This window comes from Manis javanica, chromosome 5, assembly GCF_040802235.1.
Source record: "Manis javanica isolate MJ-LG chromosome 5, MJ_LKY, whole genome shotgun sequence".
Lineage (NCBI taxonomy): Eukaryota > Metazoa > Chordata > Mammalia > Pholidota > Manidae > Manis > Manis javanica.
This window is the reverse complement of record NC_133160.1, coordinates 42,174,731-42,195,201: the sequence shown is the minus strand read 5'-3', so window position 1 is coordinate 42,195,201 and position 20,471 is coordinate 42,174,731. Positions and strand designations below refer to the sequence as shown.

The 20,471-nt window shown below is 39.9% G+C and overlaps 1 protein-coding gene across 2 annotated transcripts in view; it reads right to left on the bottom strand.

Moving 5' to 3' along the window:
• The window catches only part of PCSK2 (proprotein convertase subtilisin/kexin type 2), a 270,812-nt gene extending 250,983 nt beyond the window's left edge, over window positions 1–19,829 (bottom strand). The window contains exon 1 of one of the 2 annotated variants that reach the window (XM_073236951.1): window positions 19,313–19,829. In XM_073236951.1, the coding sequence (XP_073093052.1) occupies window positions 19,313–19,489 (177 nt within the window). In that variant the 5' untranslated portion in view covers window positions 19,490–19,829. The remainder of the gene's footprint in view (window positions 1–19,312) is intronic. The other variant, XM_037022502.2, reaches the window with a different exon arrangement.
• Between the last annotated feature and the right edge of the window lie 642 nt (window positions 19,830–20,471).

The following is a 20,471-nucleotide window of genomic DNA, read 5'->3' as shown; positions in this document are numbered from 1 at the left end:
ATAGTTACCAAAGGGAAAGGGACTGGGGAGGATGGGTGGGAAGGGAGGGACAAGGGTGGGGAAAAAGAAAGGGGGCATTATGATTAGCATGTATAGTGTCGGGGGTGGGTGGGCACGGGGAGGCCTGTGCAACACAGAGCAGACAAGTAGTGATTTTACAGCATCTTACTATGCTGATGGACAGTGACTGTGAAGGGGTATGTTGGGGGGACTTGGTGAAGGGGGGAGCCTAGTAAACATGATGTTCTTCATGTAGATTAATGATACCAAAATAAAAAAATTAAAAGAAAAAAAATGGACATTTACAATAAAAGTAATTTCATTTTGTAAAATAAAAACAAGTGTATTTCTTAGCATCTCAGCATCTTCTCCCTGCAAATGCCATAAAAAGTATCTAGCACAAAGTCTTGCTTTACAGTGTTTGTGACATCTTAGCTTCCACCCAAGCTCCTCTTGGGGAGGGAATTATCTTCATTTGGGAGAATTGTGGTGGTTGGTAAGGCCTTAAGCCCATGGGTGCCTAAAGAACAAAAATATATGCTCTGCCTGGGAAGAATTTGTCTTCCCCATGAGAGGAGGGGATGCTAAGGAAACTAAGGCACAGAAAAAAGAAAGGGGAGAGAAGCTGGTAAGAGGTGTGATCTGACATGACACCACAGCTTCTGCTCCAGTGATGAGGTGGCCAAAGGATTCCTCAAAGCATGCTTGGTGTTTACTTTACAGTTGTTCATGTTTTGAAACATAAACCCTCTCTCTGCATCCCTGACATCTTCAGTAAAATACATTACAGTTAGAAATGCTTTGGACAAGCAGTTAGGGTTTAGTTGGTATGGAAAATCAAGGTAGTGGCTGAGTTTCACACCTGAGATACCACTGCATGTGTGGGATGAAGACATAATTTGTGAACTGGAAAGTTTTACTGGAAACAGAAAACTGGATCCAGAAGAAATGAGGATCCAGCTTCTACCCTCAGAATTTATAGGAATGTCGGGAAGGGGTTAGAATGTCTATGGGACTCTGCCTCTATAAAGGTGGGACAAACTATGGTTGTTAAGAAAATTTAACCTCTTTCAGTTTCATAGGGGGAAAGACCTGAATGTTAGTTATGAGTCAATATTCTCCTATTTTGAGGTAGTCTTTTATTTTTGAAATAATTTCAGACTCAGAAAAGTTTCAAGAATAAGGCAGAGTCCTTACTCATTAATATTTTACCATATTTTCTTTATCATTTTTTCTATATACACATATGAATTTTGCTGAACTTTTTGGATGTTAGTCACAGGTGGTGTTTGTATTTCCTAAGAACAAGATAGTAGAAGTATCATAATCAGAAAACTAGCATGACATACTATTTTCTAACTTATAACATCATTTATATTTTGCCAATTGTCTTAATATCCTTTATAGTAAAAAAAAAGACAGAAAATATGACCCAAAGTTCAATCCAGGATCACATGTGGCATGCAGTTGCCATTTCTGTTCTAATTTGGAAGAGTTTCTTAGTCATTTGTCTTTGGCTTTCACAACCTCAATTCTTTTGAAGAGTACAAGCCAGTTATTTTGCAGAATGTCCTTCAATTGGCAGTTATCCAGTTTGGTGATCATTAGATTGAAGTTACGAATCATGGTAGGGACATCACATACATCATGGTGTATGCTCTTGATGCAATATATCTTTCCTTCAAATGCAACTGCTTTAAGTTCAGCTTAACCATTCTGGTCCCACCCACCTAATAATGAACTTGAGCACAATGAAATAATGAAGTAATGATGAAACTGAGCACAAGACCCAGCTGTGGGCACATTCAGTGATATTTGCTCACGTATTTCTGAGCATCCAACTGTGAGAATACTGAATAGTTTGAAAATATAACCTATACAAACAATAAGCTCCTGGACTTTGAAATGAAAAACACACTAACATTTACATTAACACCCCCCAAAATGAAGTATTTTAGTTAAATCTAATAAAATATGCACAAGATTTATATGAGGAAAACTACAAAACACTGACAAGCAAGATCAAAAATGTAAATAAATGGAGAGATATTCCATGTTCATGGATAGAAAGACTCAATATTGTCAAGCTGTCAGTTCTTCTCAACTCGACCTATAGATTCAGGGAGGTCCCAATCAAAATCCCAGTAAGTTGCTTTGTAGATATTGACAAACTGATTCTATGGTGTACATGCAGAGGCAAAAGACCCAGAATTGAGAGCACAATATTGATGGAGAAGAACTAAGTTGGAGGACTGACACTACCAGCCTTCAAGACTTATTGTAAAGCTATAGTAATTAAAGCTGTACGGTACTGGTGAAAGAATGGACTAATAGATTAATAAAGCAGAATATAGAGAGCCCAGAAATATACCCACATAAATTTAGTGAATAATCTTTGACAGGGGAGCAAAGGTAAAAAATGGAGCAAAGATGTTTTCTTCAACAATGTTGAACAAGATATTCGCTCAACAACTGGACATCCACATTCAAAAAAAGAAAAACAAATCTAGATGAGACCTTACACTCTCCACAACAATGAACTCAAAAGGGATCAGTGACATAAACGTAAAACACAAAACTATACAACTCCTAGGAGAAAACATAGGAGAAATTCTACATGGCCATGGGTTTAGTGATGCCTTTGTAGATACAACATCAAAGACACAATCCATGAAAGAAATAATTGATAAGTTGGATCCATAAAAATTAAAAACTTCTGCTGTATGAAAGATAATATCAAGAGAAGTAGAAGACATGCCACAGACTAGAAGAAAATATTTGCAAAAGACATAAAAGACTGCTCTCCAAAATACACAAAGAACTCTTAAAACACAACAGCCAGAAAATAATGAGTCAATTAAAAAATGGGCCAAAGACCTTAACAGAGACCTCAGCAATGAGAACATGCAATTGTCAGATAAGCAAAGGAAGAGCTCGTTCACATCACACATCATTAGGAATTGCAAATTAAAACAAAAATGAGATAGTACTATACATCAATTAGAATGGCCAAAATCTGGAACACTGACAACACCAAATGCTGGTGAGGGTGTGGAGCAACAGGAGCTCTAATTCATTGTTGGTGGAAATGCAAAATTGCACAGCCACTTTGGAAGACAGATACTTTCTTACAAAACTAAAATATTCTTGCCATACAATCCAGCAATCACACTTCTTGGTATTTACCCAAAATGAGTTTAAAACTCATGTCCACATAAAAAGCTGCACATAAAAGATTATAGCATCTTTATTCATAATTGCCAATACTTGGAAGTAACCAAGGTGCCTTCATTGAGTGAATGGGTAAATACACTATGGTACCTCCAGATAATGGAATATTATTCAGCATTAAAAATAAATGAGCTATCAAACCATGAAAAGACATGAAGGAAACTTACATGCATAGTTCTAAGTGAAAAAAGCCAATCTGACAAGGCTACATACTATATTATTCCAACTATCTGACATTTTTGAAAAGGAAAATTGATACATACAATAGAAAGCTCAGTGTTTGCCAGGGGTAGAGGAAGGGAGGGATGAACAGGGGGAGCAGAGAGGATTTGGGAAGCAGTCAAAATACTTTGTGTGGTATCATAATGATGGATGTATGTCATTATACTTTTGTCCAAATCATAGAATTTACACACAAGCCCTAAGGTAAACTATGAATTTGGGGTGATTATGATGTGTCAAGGTATTCATCCTTGATTTAAAAACGGTACCATTCTGGTGAATGATGTTGATAATGCGGGACGATGTGCCCATTTGAGGGCAGGGATATATGAGAAATCTCTGTACCTTTCTCTGGTAAGTGTTGTAAAGTTAAAATTGCCTCAAAAAAACAGTCTTTTAAAAAATGTATAGCCTTTTTCAATGGATTCCAATAGCTCTAATTACCCAAACAGGAAACAACATGTTGGGAATGAAATATGGAGTATGTGACTTTGGTTTTTTATTTTCGATGATTGCTTTTATTTATTTTCATCATTCTTTTCCTTTTAATTTTGGTGGGGCATGGTTGGACAGTGCAGACAATGGGGATGAGGAGTTGAACTTTGTGACTAAACCCAATGACTCCAAAATTATAAAAGGATATAAAAATTGAAGCTATTTATTAAGAAGCCATTCCATTTCTAGCAGAGTGACATATGGATGCACAGAAAATATGTTATCTCATAAAAATCAATCAACAAGAAACAGCACAAGATAATTTTATACAGAAGGTAAACAAGCCACATTATTTAGATGAATAAAGTAAATATGATTTCACTAGGGAAGTGGAAGCCTTGACAACTCCTTTGAACAGATGCTGCTCCAGCAGCAGAGGAGCTTAATTGTTTATATGTGCCTTCAGCAACTCTGTCAACAGGAGGAGGCCTGGGAAGAGAGGATGTCATTTCTTTGAGTAAACAAATGTAATAGAGGATATTACCCAGCCACAACGTATCAGAACATGCTACAAGGTTAGCCTGGTCTCAGAAGGTCCTTTGCATGTAGAACCAGAGACCAATGCTACACATTTTTTCACACCCCAACTGATAAAGTTTGTTAAAGCTGGATGGAGACATCAGATCAGGTGGAGTCTTATAAACTGGCCTAGAGACTTATAATATGCTTTCCTTTGCACGTAAATCTAAGTATGTCACCTTCCTCCCCATAGAATCAGCCCCTTTCAATGTGCTTTATCAATGGAGGGCTCAATAAAAACTTGTTAATAAAATATGAATGCGTGGATGGATGTTCCTCTGGAATTAGCGATTTGGAAGGGGTGGGGGATTAGCTGTTGGAAGGGAGGCTAGCAGGGACAGTGGGATGTCACCGACCTAGCACTCACGACGCCTGGCTCCAAGCCCACCTCACCCACTCCTGAGCCATTCCGAAGCCTTTGTTCTCTGCAAACAACACTTAGCTCTTCTGTGATTCTAGGAGCCACACTTCCCTACAATCTGTAGCACAACAAAGCAAGACAGCTTGGGTTGCCCATGGCTGTTTGCAGTTATCAGACTGAGCCAGCAACCCAGGGTGAGATTCAAACTCCGATTTTCCCCCAAGAACTAAACAACTGATTTACATCAAGTCTAAAATGATAACCAGGTAATGAGACAGGTGGAGGGTGCCGGACTCTCAGCCTCACTCACAGAATAGTTCCTTTCTAGCCTCAGGCAAAATTTCCATATATTATCTTAGAAGTGACAATTTAAAGACACACGGTTGTTCCTTTAGTGTATCAGGGAATAATCTACCTGTGAGGTATGCTGGAATAACAGGGATACACTCATGTGCAAGCTTTTCTTTTCTGCTTCTGAGTTAGGGGGTCTGTTTTAGATTCATGTATTTGTATGCCGGGCAGGAAGTAGGATGCATTTAATCATTTTGGTCTTAGCTGGAATAAATTTCAAGGGTAAACCTGCCTGCCTCTACAAGCCATTTATTGTGGTTTCAAAGATAATAATTAAGCCATTAGTATCCCTGATGTCATCAGCCTGTGGCAATAGGATCAAAGACACTGTAACCTGACTCCCTCGCAGCATCATCTGTTAAAAGGGATGGTGCTACCTGCTTCCAGGACATGAGTGATTTCCTAGGACAGAGGAACCAGGCTGGGAGAGGCAGGCCCTTCCAACTCACTACTGTTAGCTCAACTTGTTATCCTAGGGTTTCCTGTAGATGGCTGTTATACTTTCCAAGTACCCTTCAATGCCTCCTTCTACCTACCCACAAAACCCAAACTCCTCTGCATGTTATGGGTAATGCCTCATGAACTGACCCCAGTCCTTACCTTTGGCTTCATCTCCCAGTCTCTTTCAGCATCTAGCCAGACAAAACTACTTGCAATTCTTCTAAAATTCTGGTGTACTTTGTTGTGTAAGCTGGGCCATCCCTTACAAACCCCTTTTCCTTTTAACTGGCTGAAATTATGAGCTTCAATGCAAATTCACCTCAACTTGACATTGCCTAGCTTGTGAAGACTTCCCTTCCCCACATGCATAATATCAGAATCTATCACAAGGCTTACTGCCAGTACTCCAATTTTTTATAAAAGAGCTACTCTTACTCCTCTGTGGATTCTTGAAGTCAGGACTTGTATTTCATCCAACCTATGCCCTCCGTATTGCAGAGATGCAACCCTCATTCAAGAAAGAATGGGACCTAGTGGTTAAATTTCCCAGCTTCCTCACCCTTTGATGAAACAACTCAGAGATGCTATAACTCAAAGGGGGTCAAGTCATAGAAAGTTGCAGTAATAAGGGTCTGCATTTTGTTTCTGTCTTTGTATCAGTTCCCTTGGTTGGCTCCTTCCCATATTAATGCTGAACTTGGCCATGTAGCTTGCTTCAGCCAATGGGATTCAAGCAAAGACCTAACAAGTGTTTGTGCATGGGGGCTTGATCTCTTCTCAATATCCTGAAACCATTCTTAGACCACTGGGATTGAATCCCAATTGCTTATTTATTCCCAAATCCATGTCTCAGTGTCTGACATCATTCTTGCTGAGTGAACTGAATATTCTTCTCCTTTCTGTACTTTCACTCATAGCCCCTATGACTGTGGCTATTACTCTCTTTGTCCATTGGTTTCAAACTCCCATAACTTTTTTTTGGTTCTTTCTTCCTTGGTTTGTTTCTGGTTTCAACTTCTGGGTCCAAGTTTGGGTTCATGACAAGCCTCATTGAAGACACAACCCTCCAAGGTTCCTTCAGCATGATTCTGCCCCACCCCCTCAACATGGTGCTGCTCCTGGACTTGAAGAGATCCGTGATGGCTTGTTTCCCATCTTTCTTCCCACATCTTAGGCTCTGCAAGGTCTTGCTTGGCTGACAGTCCCTAGGAATAGTGAGCAGGAACTGACAAGAACTGACTCTTGGATGCCAACTGCCTTCTTGTGCTTGAACTTCCATCATCTCCAAAGAGAACTGATGGTCTCTTGATAATATTGACCTTTTCCTCCTTCACGGAAATGAAGAACAGGCTAAGGACAAGGAGTAGATAGAATTTGTGGATCATCTTATTCTCCTCTGTTACTGGCTTCTTAATTTCCCATTAAGTCACAAAGTTTTGGGCTACTAATGGTAAGTAATTGGTTGAAGCCTAATTAATTAGAATACAAGCACAGGCACAAAATAGGATATTCACACAACCTTTCCTAATATGCTTGGTCTTCTTGATTATAGCATCTCATAACACAGTCTGTCATTTAGTGAGCACCTTATGATAATACTAAGCCTTTAGATTTTTTTCTTATCATTTGTTCTGATGTTGAGTGTTTCCTAAATGTGCAGCACTGTATTAGTCACTAAAAGGGCAGTCACAGAAATATAAATTCTTCTGTCATTCACCAAGTGTAAATTCAGTAGGTTGCTGTTGGTATGGAGTCCCTGAATCTATGAGCAGCTTTGCTTAGAAAACTGAAATTCATAACAATTTTAGAGGTAAAAACAGACCAAGAGGATCTGTAGTGAACTGGTATGGTAGATCAGGTTGGGTTCTGTGGCTAATCACTCATAGGAATCTCAGTCCAGTTCTCTGTCTCATCTAGTAGGAAAGGCTGGTATGTTGATTCCTGTCTCTGAACTACAGCCAGTAAGCTCCAGGTTCAAATGCTCATTACAAATAGTTAAGAACATAAGCATCATGTTTGATTTCCTTTTTCCCATATGTAAAATGAAGGGTTAAGTTAATGTCTTTCTAAGATCCCTTCCTGTTCTGACAGGTTGTAATTCTGTAATTGCAGATATTTGTAAAAATTTAATGACTGAATAATTAGCTAGGTATGTCATGATATTTTGGTAGGGTTACAATCTCCAAGTGGTGTAATAAGTGTTTAAAAAAAATTCTTCATAAAGATTTTTAAAACCACGTAAATTTAGTCATCATAATAATACTTTTCTTCTTGTCCTCCCTTAACCACCATGCTTCTTAAAGTTATTGTCTACACTTGATATGTCCACTTCATCATATTTAATGCTACCTGTCAGTTTGATTTCCTTCCTGTAGCAGACATGATCACTTTCCTGCTCAAATCTCTTTGGACCTTAGCATTTAGTGCATGACTGCCTCTGCATCTTTTCATTTGAAGAGCTTTCTCTGGTTGGCCAAATTTCACTCTGTTTGAACATGTGCCAAGTCAAAATGCTGGAGAGTTAATATCACCAGGAGCAACTGTCAATCATGAGTCCATGTCTGATTGTAGTTGGCATAAAAATATCCCAGCTTCTTCATCACTCAGAAAGGAAAACTCTGGGGGCACGTTTTCTATACCAGCTCTCAGGGTTTCCCAGTAAGATTGAGCCCCAGTTGCTCACTGTGACACTTTGCCTTAATTCCTGCTTCCTTCCCTGTCTTAATTCCCTACTCCCCTAAGAATATTTTCTAGAATCACTCCATAAACAAACGACTTGCACTGAAATCCTTCTTCCAGGATTTAAACTCCTGGGTACTCAAACTAACATATCTCTCCTCTTCCAATGTGCAGGCGGCTAATACAATTTTAACAAGACTTCACCTCTAACACCAGTAGCCATGGCTGCCTGTTTTACTATGTTAACTTTCATCCCTCTTTCTTTCACAGACCTGCACTCTCTTGATTCTCTTTCCATATCTCGGACTACACACATTCTACCTCCTCTCCTGGTTCCTCTTTCTCCTTCCAGATCCAAAGTTCTTCAAGTTTGTCTTAGGGGCTCTCCTCTCCATTTTCTCTCAGTGCTGGCTACGGCACCACGGAGGCATGTGTGGATGATTGCTCGTGCTTTGACTTCCAGTTCCTTGACCACCTTCATCTTGTTTTGACTTTGGTAACTAACTTTGTCATTCCCTGAAAATTTATCCTTATGAAATTATTATCATTATTATTATCACCTGGACTTCATCATTACATAAAAGTCCTCAATTTTTGGCCCTGAACTTTGATACCCTACTCACTAACCACAGCTTTCTCCCCTTCACCTCTCCCCCTATTAATCTCTGTTTACCTTCTCTTCTCTTTTATTGGTATCCCACTTTTCGAAAGCTCCATTTCTCTCTTTCTCAACCTCCACTACTCCCATCTGAATGCTGCTTCAGAAAATGACTGAGTTAGTGTTACTATAAATCCATTCTCTCCACTTGGCCCCTTAGTACTGCCCAGATGTCATTATTTGCCCTGTGTTGCTGTCCCCTTCCATTCCCATTAGCAGTACAAAATTTTATGTCTCTGGAAGCTCCTATGCTGTCACCTCTTTCCTTCTTCCAAGCTATGACCTTGACTCCCACATCTTTGAAGTAATTGTGACTCTTAAGTGGATATTCACCCCATATCCTCTTCTGTGATCTACAAACTGAACTTTATCTGCCCATTCCTCTCTTTTTTATCTCATGCAGAGGATCATCCCTTTTTGATGATTGGGTGAATCTTTTCACTTTTCAGTAAAACCCAGCTAACCAAGAGATGAGTGAAAATGAAGTTGGAATTAAAGAAGTTCTGGTAAAAGGATTTGTGATGAATTAGAGGCAATTTTAATATAGAACCAATTTAAGCAATACTGTGAATTATGGTTATAAGCAGGTGGTTAGTTATTAATATGTAACATGATACAAAAGTAATAATACACCTAACAAACATTGGAATGTGGAAATGGGGAAAGTGAGAGGAAGTGTTAAGATGCTAATTTCCCCATTTTGCAGAGCATGGAGTTCATAACTCCCTGAAGTTGAGAGATGTAATTAAGTTATTAAACATGTAATTAATTATATCTTATTTTATATAAGATATAAAATAATCACAAACTCTTAAATATTACACACAATAATTATTTTCCTGAATTTTTAAGGAGACCTATTAGGAAGTAATGCCTCTTCTATGTGACCACTTTATCTGAAGTTTAACAATTGCTTCTGTTTTCTTTCAATTTCCTTTTCTTCTGTTCAATCCTAAAATAATTAAATAATTAAAATTTAAAAACTGTCTGTATAATGTGATACCAGTTCTGTAAAGCAATTTTATCTATTTCTCTTCTCTCTATAGATATGCTTACAGAAATATTTGCAATAAAGTTTACCTAATGCTGCTAATGCGTATTTCTGAGTAATGAGATTTGGTATAATAAAATAAAATATTTTCTTTCAATGCTTGTTTTTACTACTTGATATTTTTTAAAAATAATGAGAATGTGTAATTTTGATGAAATAATAAGGTTGTTAGATATTTTCATGTGATTTGGGATTCTTAACTTGTCTCAAGTTATTTAACTTGATTATTCCCACTCCTGGTATCATGAGTGCCAAAATGTGTAGGAATATTGTCCTTACAGTAAGCTGTTGCCATCCCCAAATTTCCATCCCCCAAATTCACTTATCTTGTTGGCTTATATAATTTCAAGAGGAAAAATGCTCAATTGTCTATGAAATCTTATACCAATATAAATTAGATCATTCATTCAACAAATATTCATTGTAAGCTTAATTTTGCCAGGCATTGTGTTTACATAAAAAGTGAGACTAACAATGTCATTGCCCTCAGCTTAAATTAAAACTTTGGAACAATAAAACCTAAGTACACAAGGCCAAAACAATTTTCCCCAATGTCATTATAACACTTGGCAAATGTTTTAAACCAGTTATTATCTTCATGTTCTTGACGTACCCAAATAAGTGGTCCTATATTTTTCTCGCTTTTCTTTGAAATCTCTCTGTCTTTTTACAAAGTGAGCATTAAGCGAATCTCCTGAATTAGGAGATGTATTGGATGTATCAGTGCCAAAGAAAGAGCAGCCACAGGATTCTACAGTTTTGTTCATGTTCTTGTCAGCTTTCTAATGGAGAAACTATCAACATCTTGTAGCATTTTTAGGTCTAATTCATTCAAGTCAGAAAATTAAGAGTTAGTGTCAATTTTTCACTTTCAACCCAAGAGTTTATCATATTCGGTTATCCTTATTGGAGATCTCAGCACATCACAACATTCCTCAAAAAGCTAAGGTTGAATTACTTTAAGGACGAAAAAAATCTGTTGAGAGAGCTTATTGCTTTTTATATGTACTTCATATATATACATATATACCTCATCCATTAATAGTATTGATTTAGATGTAATTTCTTGATTCTCCAACCATTAGTGGATTATAGCCAGTTAGTGGACTTTGGTTATAACAAATATATATTAGTAAAGGAGATCAAACTGTAACTCCTATTTTTGAGCTGTTCTGTGATTTTTGAATCTCAAATAATAATCCACAAATTCAATACAGACTTTCTTTTTGAAAAGATAGATCTGCATATGAATGTAAAATGAAGCCACTGCTCTAGTAGGGGGAGGAAGTAACAGCTTCAGGTTTCATGTTTTATTTTTTAAAGGCTGACTTCTTTGAGCAGTTACAGCCACATATGTAATTACTGCAAACTTAACTATAACATCACCTCCTGATATGCTATAACATTATGATCTACAGTTAATAAGACCTTTTGAAATAGAGATTGATTTCTAGATATTCATTCAATTGAGAGAAAAAGGTGTAATTTCCCCCTTCTTTTGTATTTTGATCAAGTTTTAACTTCAGGCTTTATTTTCTCTGCTTAAAGAGCTCATCTGTTCTACTACTGATAGTTTCTAAGCTGGCAATTTTAGGGAAACACAAGAGTCTGCCAGTGGTTGATTTTCTGGTTGTTATCTACTTCTATTTCCTAGCTAAACTGCTGCCTATAAATAAATGGCTGCTGTAAAGGTAGTTTCCTGGAGATTAGTTCAAGTGCCTTCTCTCAGTGCTGATGGCCAAATCATCACCTGTGATCCCTGTGTATTTAACAGCCAAGAAGCAAGTAAGGTGTATGAGGAGTAGGGCATATATGTTGCCAGTGGGAGGGACAGGCTGTTGGATGGATTATGTATTCTTGCTTGTCTTGGAGAAGACAAATCACAAAGATCTGAAAAGTTGGTTGACCTTATGAGATGAAAATATGAGAGTTCTCTTAAATTTTTAAAAAGTTATTGTGGTGATTTGGCTTGGTTTGAGTGCAAGGTTTGGAGAGCCACTCCAGCAAATTAAGAAAAGAGATACTAAGATGGCATATTGATTTGAGTATACCTGGTTGTTCTAAAGGTACACTCTCAAATCTCAATGCCTTAATATAATTGCAGTTTAATTTCTCACTCTGTAAGTCTTCTAAGTTAGGAATCAGGGACCTGGGCTTCTTTCATACAGTGACTGCTATCTTTGGCCTTCGGCTTTCAAAGGTACTCTTTGCAATCCCATCAAGCCTCAGAGGAGAAGAATGAGTGAATTAATGTATGGGATGCATCAAGCATGGAAGAAGTGCACATCACTTCCATGTACATTACACTGGCTAGAATTGTCATATGGCTGCAGTCATTGACAAGGCACGCTGGGAAATGTGTGGCAGCAGCCCAGGTAGAAGAGGAAATTATTTTGGTGATTAGCCATCCGCCTCTGTCACAGATGTCATTTGTTGGAAAGTGGAACTGTAAAGTTACTTGGAACTCAGACAAAATATCTGCATCTGCTATGGCCTGGATGGGCTCTCTCATGGCAACTAGTTTCCATTCTCCTCTCTGCACAGCTAGTGAGTCAAATTTCTTAAGGAAGCCAGTACGACTTGTTGAGATAATTACCATGGTCCATAATGAATTAAATTCACTGAATTATTTGGGCCAGGCCTTCTCATGGACCATGGCTAACTCATGGATGGGTTCCCATTGGGCTGAGTATCTAGTCCTCACTCACTCAGGTTGTCACTCCCAAGAAAGTACAACCCACAATTGCCTTCTTAAGTAAAACTGTGGCTAGGACATCACCTTACTAGTATTACTAATTCAATAATTTTAAGTTTAAATTTAATTCTATGCACTCAACACTATGTCCATAACCTTACATGCACTACACTATTTATTTTTTCACAACTGCTATGTTTAATTAACCATTTCAAGTAAAAATAAACCTCTGAGGGATTTTGTAACCTAGCCGAGGTCCAAGTGCTGTCTATCTCCGAATCCTATCATCTTTACATGTCGAGTTACTGTCCCTCGTTTTCTCCAGCCTCCATAGGGGCTCTAGGTATAGTGAGGGCTGTGACAGATGTGACTGATGCCAAGGAAAAGGAGCAGATTACATGCAAAGAGAACACTATGGTCTAGATCAACCAGAGCAGGCATAAGGGATGAGCTTGGATGTGACCTGAGGCATACTAAATTAAACTGGGGTCTGAAAGGAATTTGCGGCAGCCATACTGGGGAAGCAGGGCTCTGGGCTATCTTCCTTTGGCTACCGTGCTAGTAGATCTTGCAGTTCCTGAGAAACTGTCCCTTAAGGGCTTCTTAGATAGGAACCCTTCAGGAAATACTTAAGATAAAAATCTATATTCTACTTTTCACCCTCCAAACCACGTTTATCCTGATCTAGAGAAGTATGGGGCAAAGGATAGGGGAATATGGTCGGAGAGCTCTTCTTTTGACTGGCAGGCGAGTGCATGACAAAGTGCGAGTAAAATGATATAATCTGCACCCAATATTGTTGGGACATTAAGATACTTTAAAAGAGTCAAAATAAAAATTCAAAATACAGTTGACAATTTAACAACAGGAGTCACTGACCTCTGTGTTTTCAAAATCTGCATATAACTTTTAATTCCCCAAAAACTTAACTATTAATAATCTACTGTTGACTGGAAGCCTTATCAATAACATAGTTGATTAACACATATTTTGTACGTTATATGTATTATATATGGTATTCTTACAATAAAACTAACTAGAGAGAAGAAAATGTTTTTTCAAATTGCCACAAATCTCCAGAAAGATCGCCAATATATTTATTGAAAAATATCTGTTTATAAGTGGACCCATGCAGTTCAAACTTGTGTTGTTCAAGGATCAACTGTACTTATATCTAACACGAGATTCTTATCCATGATGTGTAAAGAATACCTACAAACCAAAAATTAAGACAGACAACCTAAAAGAAAAACTTTTCAATGGAAAAGACATGAACAAATACTGTATAAAAAAGGATACCAAATCACCAATAAGGATGTGAACAGGCATTCAGTTTCAATTGGTCATCAGGGAAATGCAAATTAAGCTCACAGTGAGACCACTACTACACACACGCCAAAATAGCTAAAAAGGAAAAGGCATAAAATATTAAATGTTGGTGAGAAAGTGGAGCGATCGGAATCCTCACACACTGCTGGAAGGAATGTAAATTGGCATAACTACTTTGGAAAACTGCTTGCCAGTCGATTTGTGATAGGCAGAATTCTGAGACAGCCCCCAAGACTTCGACTCCCCAGTACATGCTTGGCATAATCCCCTTTTGGCCTGTGAATATGATGGATTTCACTTCTGTAATTAGATTACATTCTATGGCAGGGGTGAAGAGATTTATTAAATGTAGTTCAGGCCTCAAATTAGTTTACCTGAGTTAATCAAAAGAATAAAAATAAAGTATCCTGCGTGGACCCAACCTTACCAGGTTAACTCTAAGCTGGGACTGGGTGCTTCCTGAAGGAAGAGATTTGAAGGGTGAGAGTGTGAAAAAATCTGTGAGGGGGTCATGTGGCAAGGTCATGAGGGTAGCCTCGGGAGCTGAGAGTAATCCTAGTTCAGCAGCCAGTAAGAAAATGAAGACTCCATGCTTTAAATATAAGGAGCTGAATTCTTCTAAAAACCTGAATATGGTTGGAAGTGGATTTTTCCTTATTTGTGCCTCTAGATGAGGACACAGCTAGCCAACATCTTGATTTTGGCCTGTGAGGCATTGAGCAGAAGATTCAACTAAAATGTGCCAGATTCCCTATCCATGAAAATGATGAAATACCAGATTTGTGTGGTTTTAGGCCACTAAGTTTGCGGTGATTTCTTAAGCAGCAATAGAAAACTGATACAGCCTTCTAAAGTTGAATGTATGCATGCCCTTTGACTAAACAATTCTACTCCAGGGTAATTTCCAACAGAAAGGCATATATGTATACACCAACATATGTATATACAATACCACAGAAACAATCTTTGTAACAACCTAAAACTAAAAACTGCCCAAATGAGAAAGAGGGGTCCTATGAGATGCTATTCTTGATTGAGGTACTGGTTACACATGTGTACCCAGTTTGTGAAAATATGTTAAGTTGTACTCTTTCCTAAAATATATTTCAATAAAATTAAAATGACCAGAAATTTATTCTTTCATTACATAATAGCACAGTTACTACTAGATTACAGAAATAATTATAACACATATAAAGGTAGTCACATGATTTTACTTGTGTAATCATCTCAGCTTTAGTCCTACATGGATAAAAAACCAAAATATACCATAGCAAAACAAAGTACCTAACTGTCAGGTGTTTGGGTTTTTTACCTTAATTTTTACTTGATTTTTTGCCAGCCTGCAACTGTTGCTTTAATAAATAATTTTTGTTCTTCTTTTCAGGGGAATTAGATTAGTAGTGTACTGAGAATTTCAAGGCATTCTTAAGAAAAATGCCTATGTCATTGCTGCAAATTCTCCCACTCTCCTAGACATATGCATCTTCTCTGATGAACATACCCAAAAGGTCACCGTACCCTGTAGAGCACTTAGTTTGGTATATACTAAGGGGTAAAGAGCATTGAATTCATCTCTGAAAGATCATGATAAAATAGAAAACTTTAGTCTTAACACACCTTTTTGAAGGCAGAATTATAGGCATTTTTACTCCATTTTAGAGAAGAAATATAATTGTTTGGTCATGTTCTTGCAAGAATGAGGCAAAATAATCAATAGATATTCATTGATTACCTCATATATAGGACACTGTGCTAAATATAGGGCCTATAAAAATATAGCATATTGTTTCTCATCTTGGAAGATTTACTATCTGCCTGAAGAAGTACATACTAATACACATTAATTAATGATATAGGTTCATATGTTTAGACCAAATAAGTTTTGGATACAGAAAAAAGTAAAATGAAAGAAAGGAAATGAAAGATATCTGAACTCTAAAATGGTGCCCCAGGAGTACAGTTCTTAGCAGTCAGGGAAGGCTTCCTGGAAGCAGCATATAGAAAAATAAAATTATTTTTGGTGTTGCAAATTTGGTTTTAAATTTGAGTTTTTCACTTTTCAAATATGAGCAGTTAACTGATCTCTTGGAGCTTTAACTTTTTTTTTTTCAAGAATTAAGGCTAATGCCAATAATTTCTCCCTTACAGGTCTGTAAGGCTAGATGATATAAGTGAGTAAAATAGCAGGTTCCTTTAGTTTGCATAGATGACTCTTATTCTGGATGAATAATATTGGGAATCTTTGGTAGCTGAAACTGAGTATCAGAGAGGATGGGACAGTAGAGCTGAGAGGTACATGAAGTGTTAGAGAGGACGAGGAGAAGGAAGCATTGGAGGTTTTAAATGAAAAAGAAGTAACAAATGTTGACCAAAGTACAGTAATGAAAACAACACAGACACATTTTTGGGAACGTGGAGTAATAAGCAAAGCTAAGGAAGTTTCCTTGCAGGCTGGCAAACCCAGTAACATGGTGGCTCTGATGAGGAAACTAGAAATATAGAAGATATCATCACTGCATATTTACCACTTAAGTGGAAACACTTACACCCATGTTTTCTTATACATGTGAAATGACTATAAGACAAGAGATGGCATATACAAGCTCATGTGTCATGTAGGCCTTGCTTTTTTAGTCCCACAGGAATTTGGAGAAGGGAAAGTTCACTGTGGTCTAAGGCATTAGGTAAGGTCTGGAGATGGGTCTTGAAGGATGGGTGAGCTATGGACCCAAGGGAGGAAAAAAGGGCTTACTCCAGACAGGTGTAGCATTGGGCAAGGATTTGTCAGACACAGGTGTGTTGTCATCGATTGAATTTTACTTAAATATGCGTCAGGGTAAAAATCATTTGAATTAAGAGATACTACTTCTGAGAAATTGTGGAGAGGTAAGGAGAGAGATGGCAAGGTAAAATCCCACTTCTCCTGGATAGGAATTGCAGGTTTGAGGCTATGATGCAAAACTAGTGGTCTCCTCTCCCAAAAAGAATGGAGAGAGGCTGAGGTATCAGATTTCACCCCAAATATGAGTACCCTGAGATTTTAAGTTAAGTGTAGTAGAGATGATTCACATTCATTTATTCTTTTTATTTTTTTATTTTACTTTATTTTTTTTATTTTGGTATCATTAATCTTGATTCACATTCATTTATGTTGAGGTTGTCTCAGCATCTCCTTGCTCAAAATCCATCATCAAAACCGTAAATACCTCATTAAGCTGTTTAGTTCTATATAAAAAGAAATGTAACCCTCTTGGAGAATTAAAAAGTTAAAGCATTATCGGTGTTGGTTACACTTCGATTTGATTAAGTTTCTAAGATCAAAAGGGGAAATAAAGAGGAGACAGCAATGTCTGTTTACACTGTGAAAAGGTGCATGGTAGGGGGTGAGGGTGGCAGTTATTTCTACATCAACTGTGTCCCTTTTACTCTCAAGAACTAAAGAACCTGATACCACATCCCATTTCGGCATACCCCAAAGGTCACCGTACCCTGTAGAGCACTTAGTTTGGTATATACTAAGGAGTAAAGAGCATTGAATTCATCTCTGAAAGATCTGGGTTTAAATCCTTGGCAGTTTTTATCTTGGGTCCTTATCTGAGTCAATTTCCTTATCAGTGCCATAGACTTAATAATAATGGATTCCTCAGAGTTGTTGAGAATATTAAATAAAAATGTAAGGACTCCAGTACAAAAAAAGGTGCTCTATAACAGTCAGCTAATAACAATCACTATTATATTTATGGTGCCTGGATCTTGCCAAGTTTGGGGAGTAGGGTGGGAAGGAAAGAGGGTCTGTTTATTGTGTGGGTGGCACTCTTGAAACAACCTCCAGGCCCTGGCCAGATCGACAGCGGGCTGCTCCCTCAGCTGGTGTCTTCTTGCCCCTGCTCTACCCACGTTTCCCGGGAGCAACAAGTTCCCTTCTGCAAGACCTGCTTGTGCACCACTGGAGGACCTGGCACCTCCTCCCAGACCTCTGTCAAACTCGCTGTGAAACCCTCCTGGGGTCAAAATCGCGGCTGCCAACGCCCTACGGAGGCGGAGAGCCCTCAGCTTATAAAGGAGCCTTTGCGGAGGCTGGGAGATAGGCAGCGGGTGTGGGAAGTCGGGACGGAAGGGATTGACAGGAGTCCCAGTTTGCGCTGCCCTTGAGAGGCAAAAGCAGCTACCGCAAATACCCACCGGGAATCTTGTCTCTTTCCTGGCATCAGGAGGGAGGAGAAGGGGCCCGGAATCCCATAGACCCCCACCATCTCTCTGATTGCAAAATCGCATCCTTTTGTCCTCCGGATTCCCCTCGCCCCGTTTCTCCGTGCACCCTCTCCATCCCCCTTTCCCAGGTCCCCTAAGGCCTCTTGGGATCCCTGACAAGAGGTCAGCAGCGGTCCCTACATAGCGCTCTCCTTTCCCTTGACCTCCCAGAAAGGGTGCTCTGGAGTCACCAAGAGAGTCCCGAGGCGTCTAGGTTAGGAGCCTCATCCAGCTGACCAAACGGTCGAACTCTGACAACTTGGAACGGAGATCCCCATGTTCTCGTGGGAAAGCCAAACTGGCCTCCCACATACCAGGAGAGATACCTCGACCTCTCCGTAGGGAACTCCCCTAAAAATTTACCTTTCCAGCTTCCACAGTTGTGAGTTGAGAACCAGAGAGCTAACTAGGAGTACGCTTGGGGGTGGTTGGACGTAGGCGGTGGGGAGGGAGAGAAGTTCAGCCCCGATTTGGAAAGAAAACCCAGTCATGTTTGCAAGTGTCCTGGAGCCAGGGGGCTGTTGTCCCTGGAAAAAGGGCAGGGATCAAAGTAACCGGGAGGGACGCCCTCCGGCGCGGGATCCGAAAAGCAGGAAGGAGAACGGCAGTGTCCAAGCTTTGAGCTATGTCCGTCGGAAACTATTCTTTTCCTGGGAGATGGAGGATTCATTCCCGGCGAGACAACACCAAACCCAGATGTTCAGTACTTCATCCCTCCATTCCCTGGCAGCCTTGAGAACTTGGTACCTCGGACAGCAGCCCGGGCGCACCGCATTGTTTGAAAGGTGTTATATCCTGTTTTCGCTACGAAGTCATAGACCAATAAATTATTTTTATGACCTTACAAATACAATTTGAAGGACATTTTAATTACATAAGCTGTGAAAGATCACCAGAGGCAATGTGGTGTTAAAGAGCCGATGGCAAAATATCTGCATCGCATGAGAAAACTTGTAAATCTGCAATGAGACTGCGCAGGGCTGCCCCCCTTTCGAAATAACATGCGAAATGCAAGGGAGATCGTACCTTTCGGACTCCAAAGCCATGTTCTGCTGCAACTTGGCGAGCTGCTTCTTCTCCCCCTTTCTGCAACTCCACGAGAAAATGATTCGTGAAGACCGGCCTCTCGGCAGATGCGAAAACCATGACACAGAAGAGGAGCCCGGCAGCCGCCTTCCACTGAAAGACACAGCCACCGTTCATCTTTATTTGGGAGTGAAAAGTGGTGTTAGAAGGCGCGCAGGCTGGCGGAGCAGGAGACTCGAAAGGAAGGTGCAAATAAAAAATATATATGTAGTTTTTGTTGTTGTTTGTTTGTTTAAAAAAAATCTTTGTGCAGCGAAAGAGACCGACTGATTAGGGGCTTGGAAAACAGCAAATTAATGTGTGTTCTCCAGCCTCTGGTTGGCGGGGAAGCCGTGTAGTCAGGCGGCCCGGCTGGCTGGAAGAGGTGCGAATGTGGGGAGCTGTGTGTATCTGAGAGAAAGAGCGAGCGTCTGCCCGTGCTTGATGCTAAATCTGCATTTTCAGCTCCTCCTCAGCTCCAATTCCCTGGGGCCGGAGGAGAGCTCCAGCCTGAGTGACGTGCGCCCGCCAGCAGCCAATGAGAGCCGGAGGAGCGGCGGGACCCACCCCGGTCCGCCCGGGCCCGCCCTTGCCCGCCCCCGGCCCGGCTGATCCTCCTCCGCCCGCGGGGGGGCGCCGCGCGGCCAGCCTGCGCCCCCGCCCCTTTCAGCACCCGGGAGAGCGCCTCCATCTCTGCTCCTCGGCCCGCTGTGCTCCCAGGAAAATCCCCCCAGCTGTAATCTGGCCGGCGGCGTCGGAGTGATGTCATTGTTTGTGGAGATCTGTAAGGCTCTGGACAGGGAATTACGATGTGTGCCGTTCTCTGAAGCCCCGCGGGGAGCTGGGGCACCGGCTTCTTCCTATTCCTCTTCTCTGCTTTTTTTTTTCGCTGTAAAACAACTCTGTCTCTCTCACACACATGCGCACGGTCAAGGGGTACTTGCTTTCTGTTCGCCCAATAACAAAGCAAACATTAACCCTTTCTCATCACTTTGGGTAAATCCCAGGGGAGCGTTACTTTCCAGCCTGCAACAGGGAGGGACGCGGAAAGCAGCCTTATAGGGGTGACTCAGGGGGCGAGAGTGCAAGAACAAGCTTTTTTTTGTTAGGCTCCAGGCAT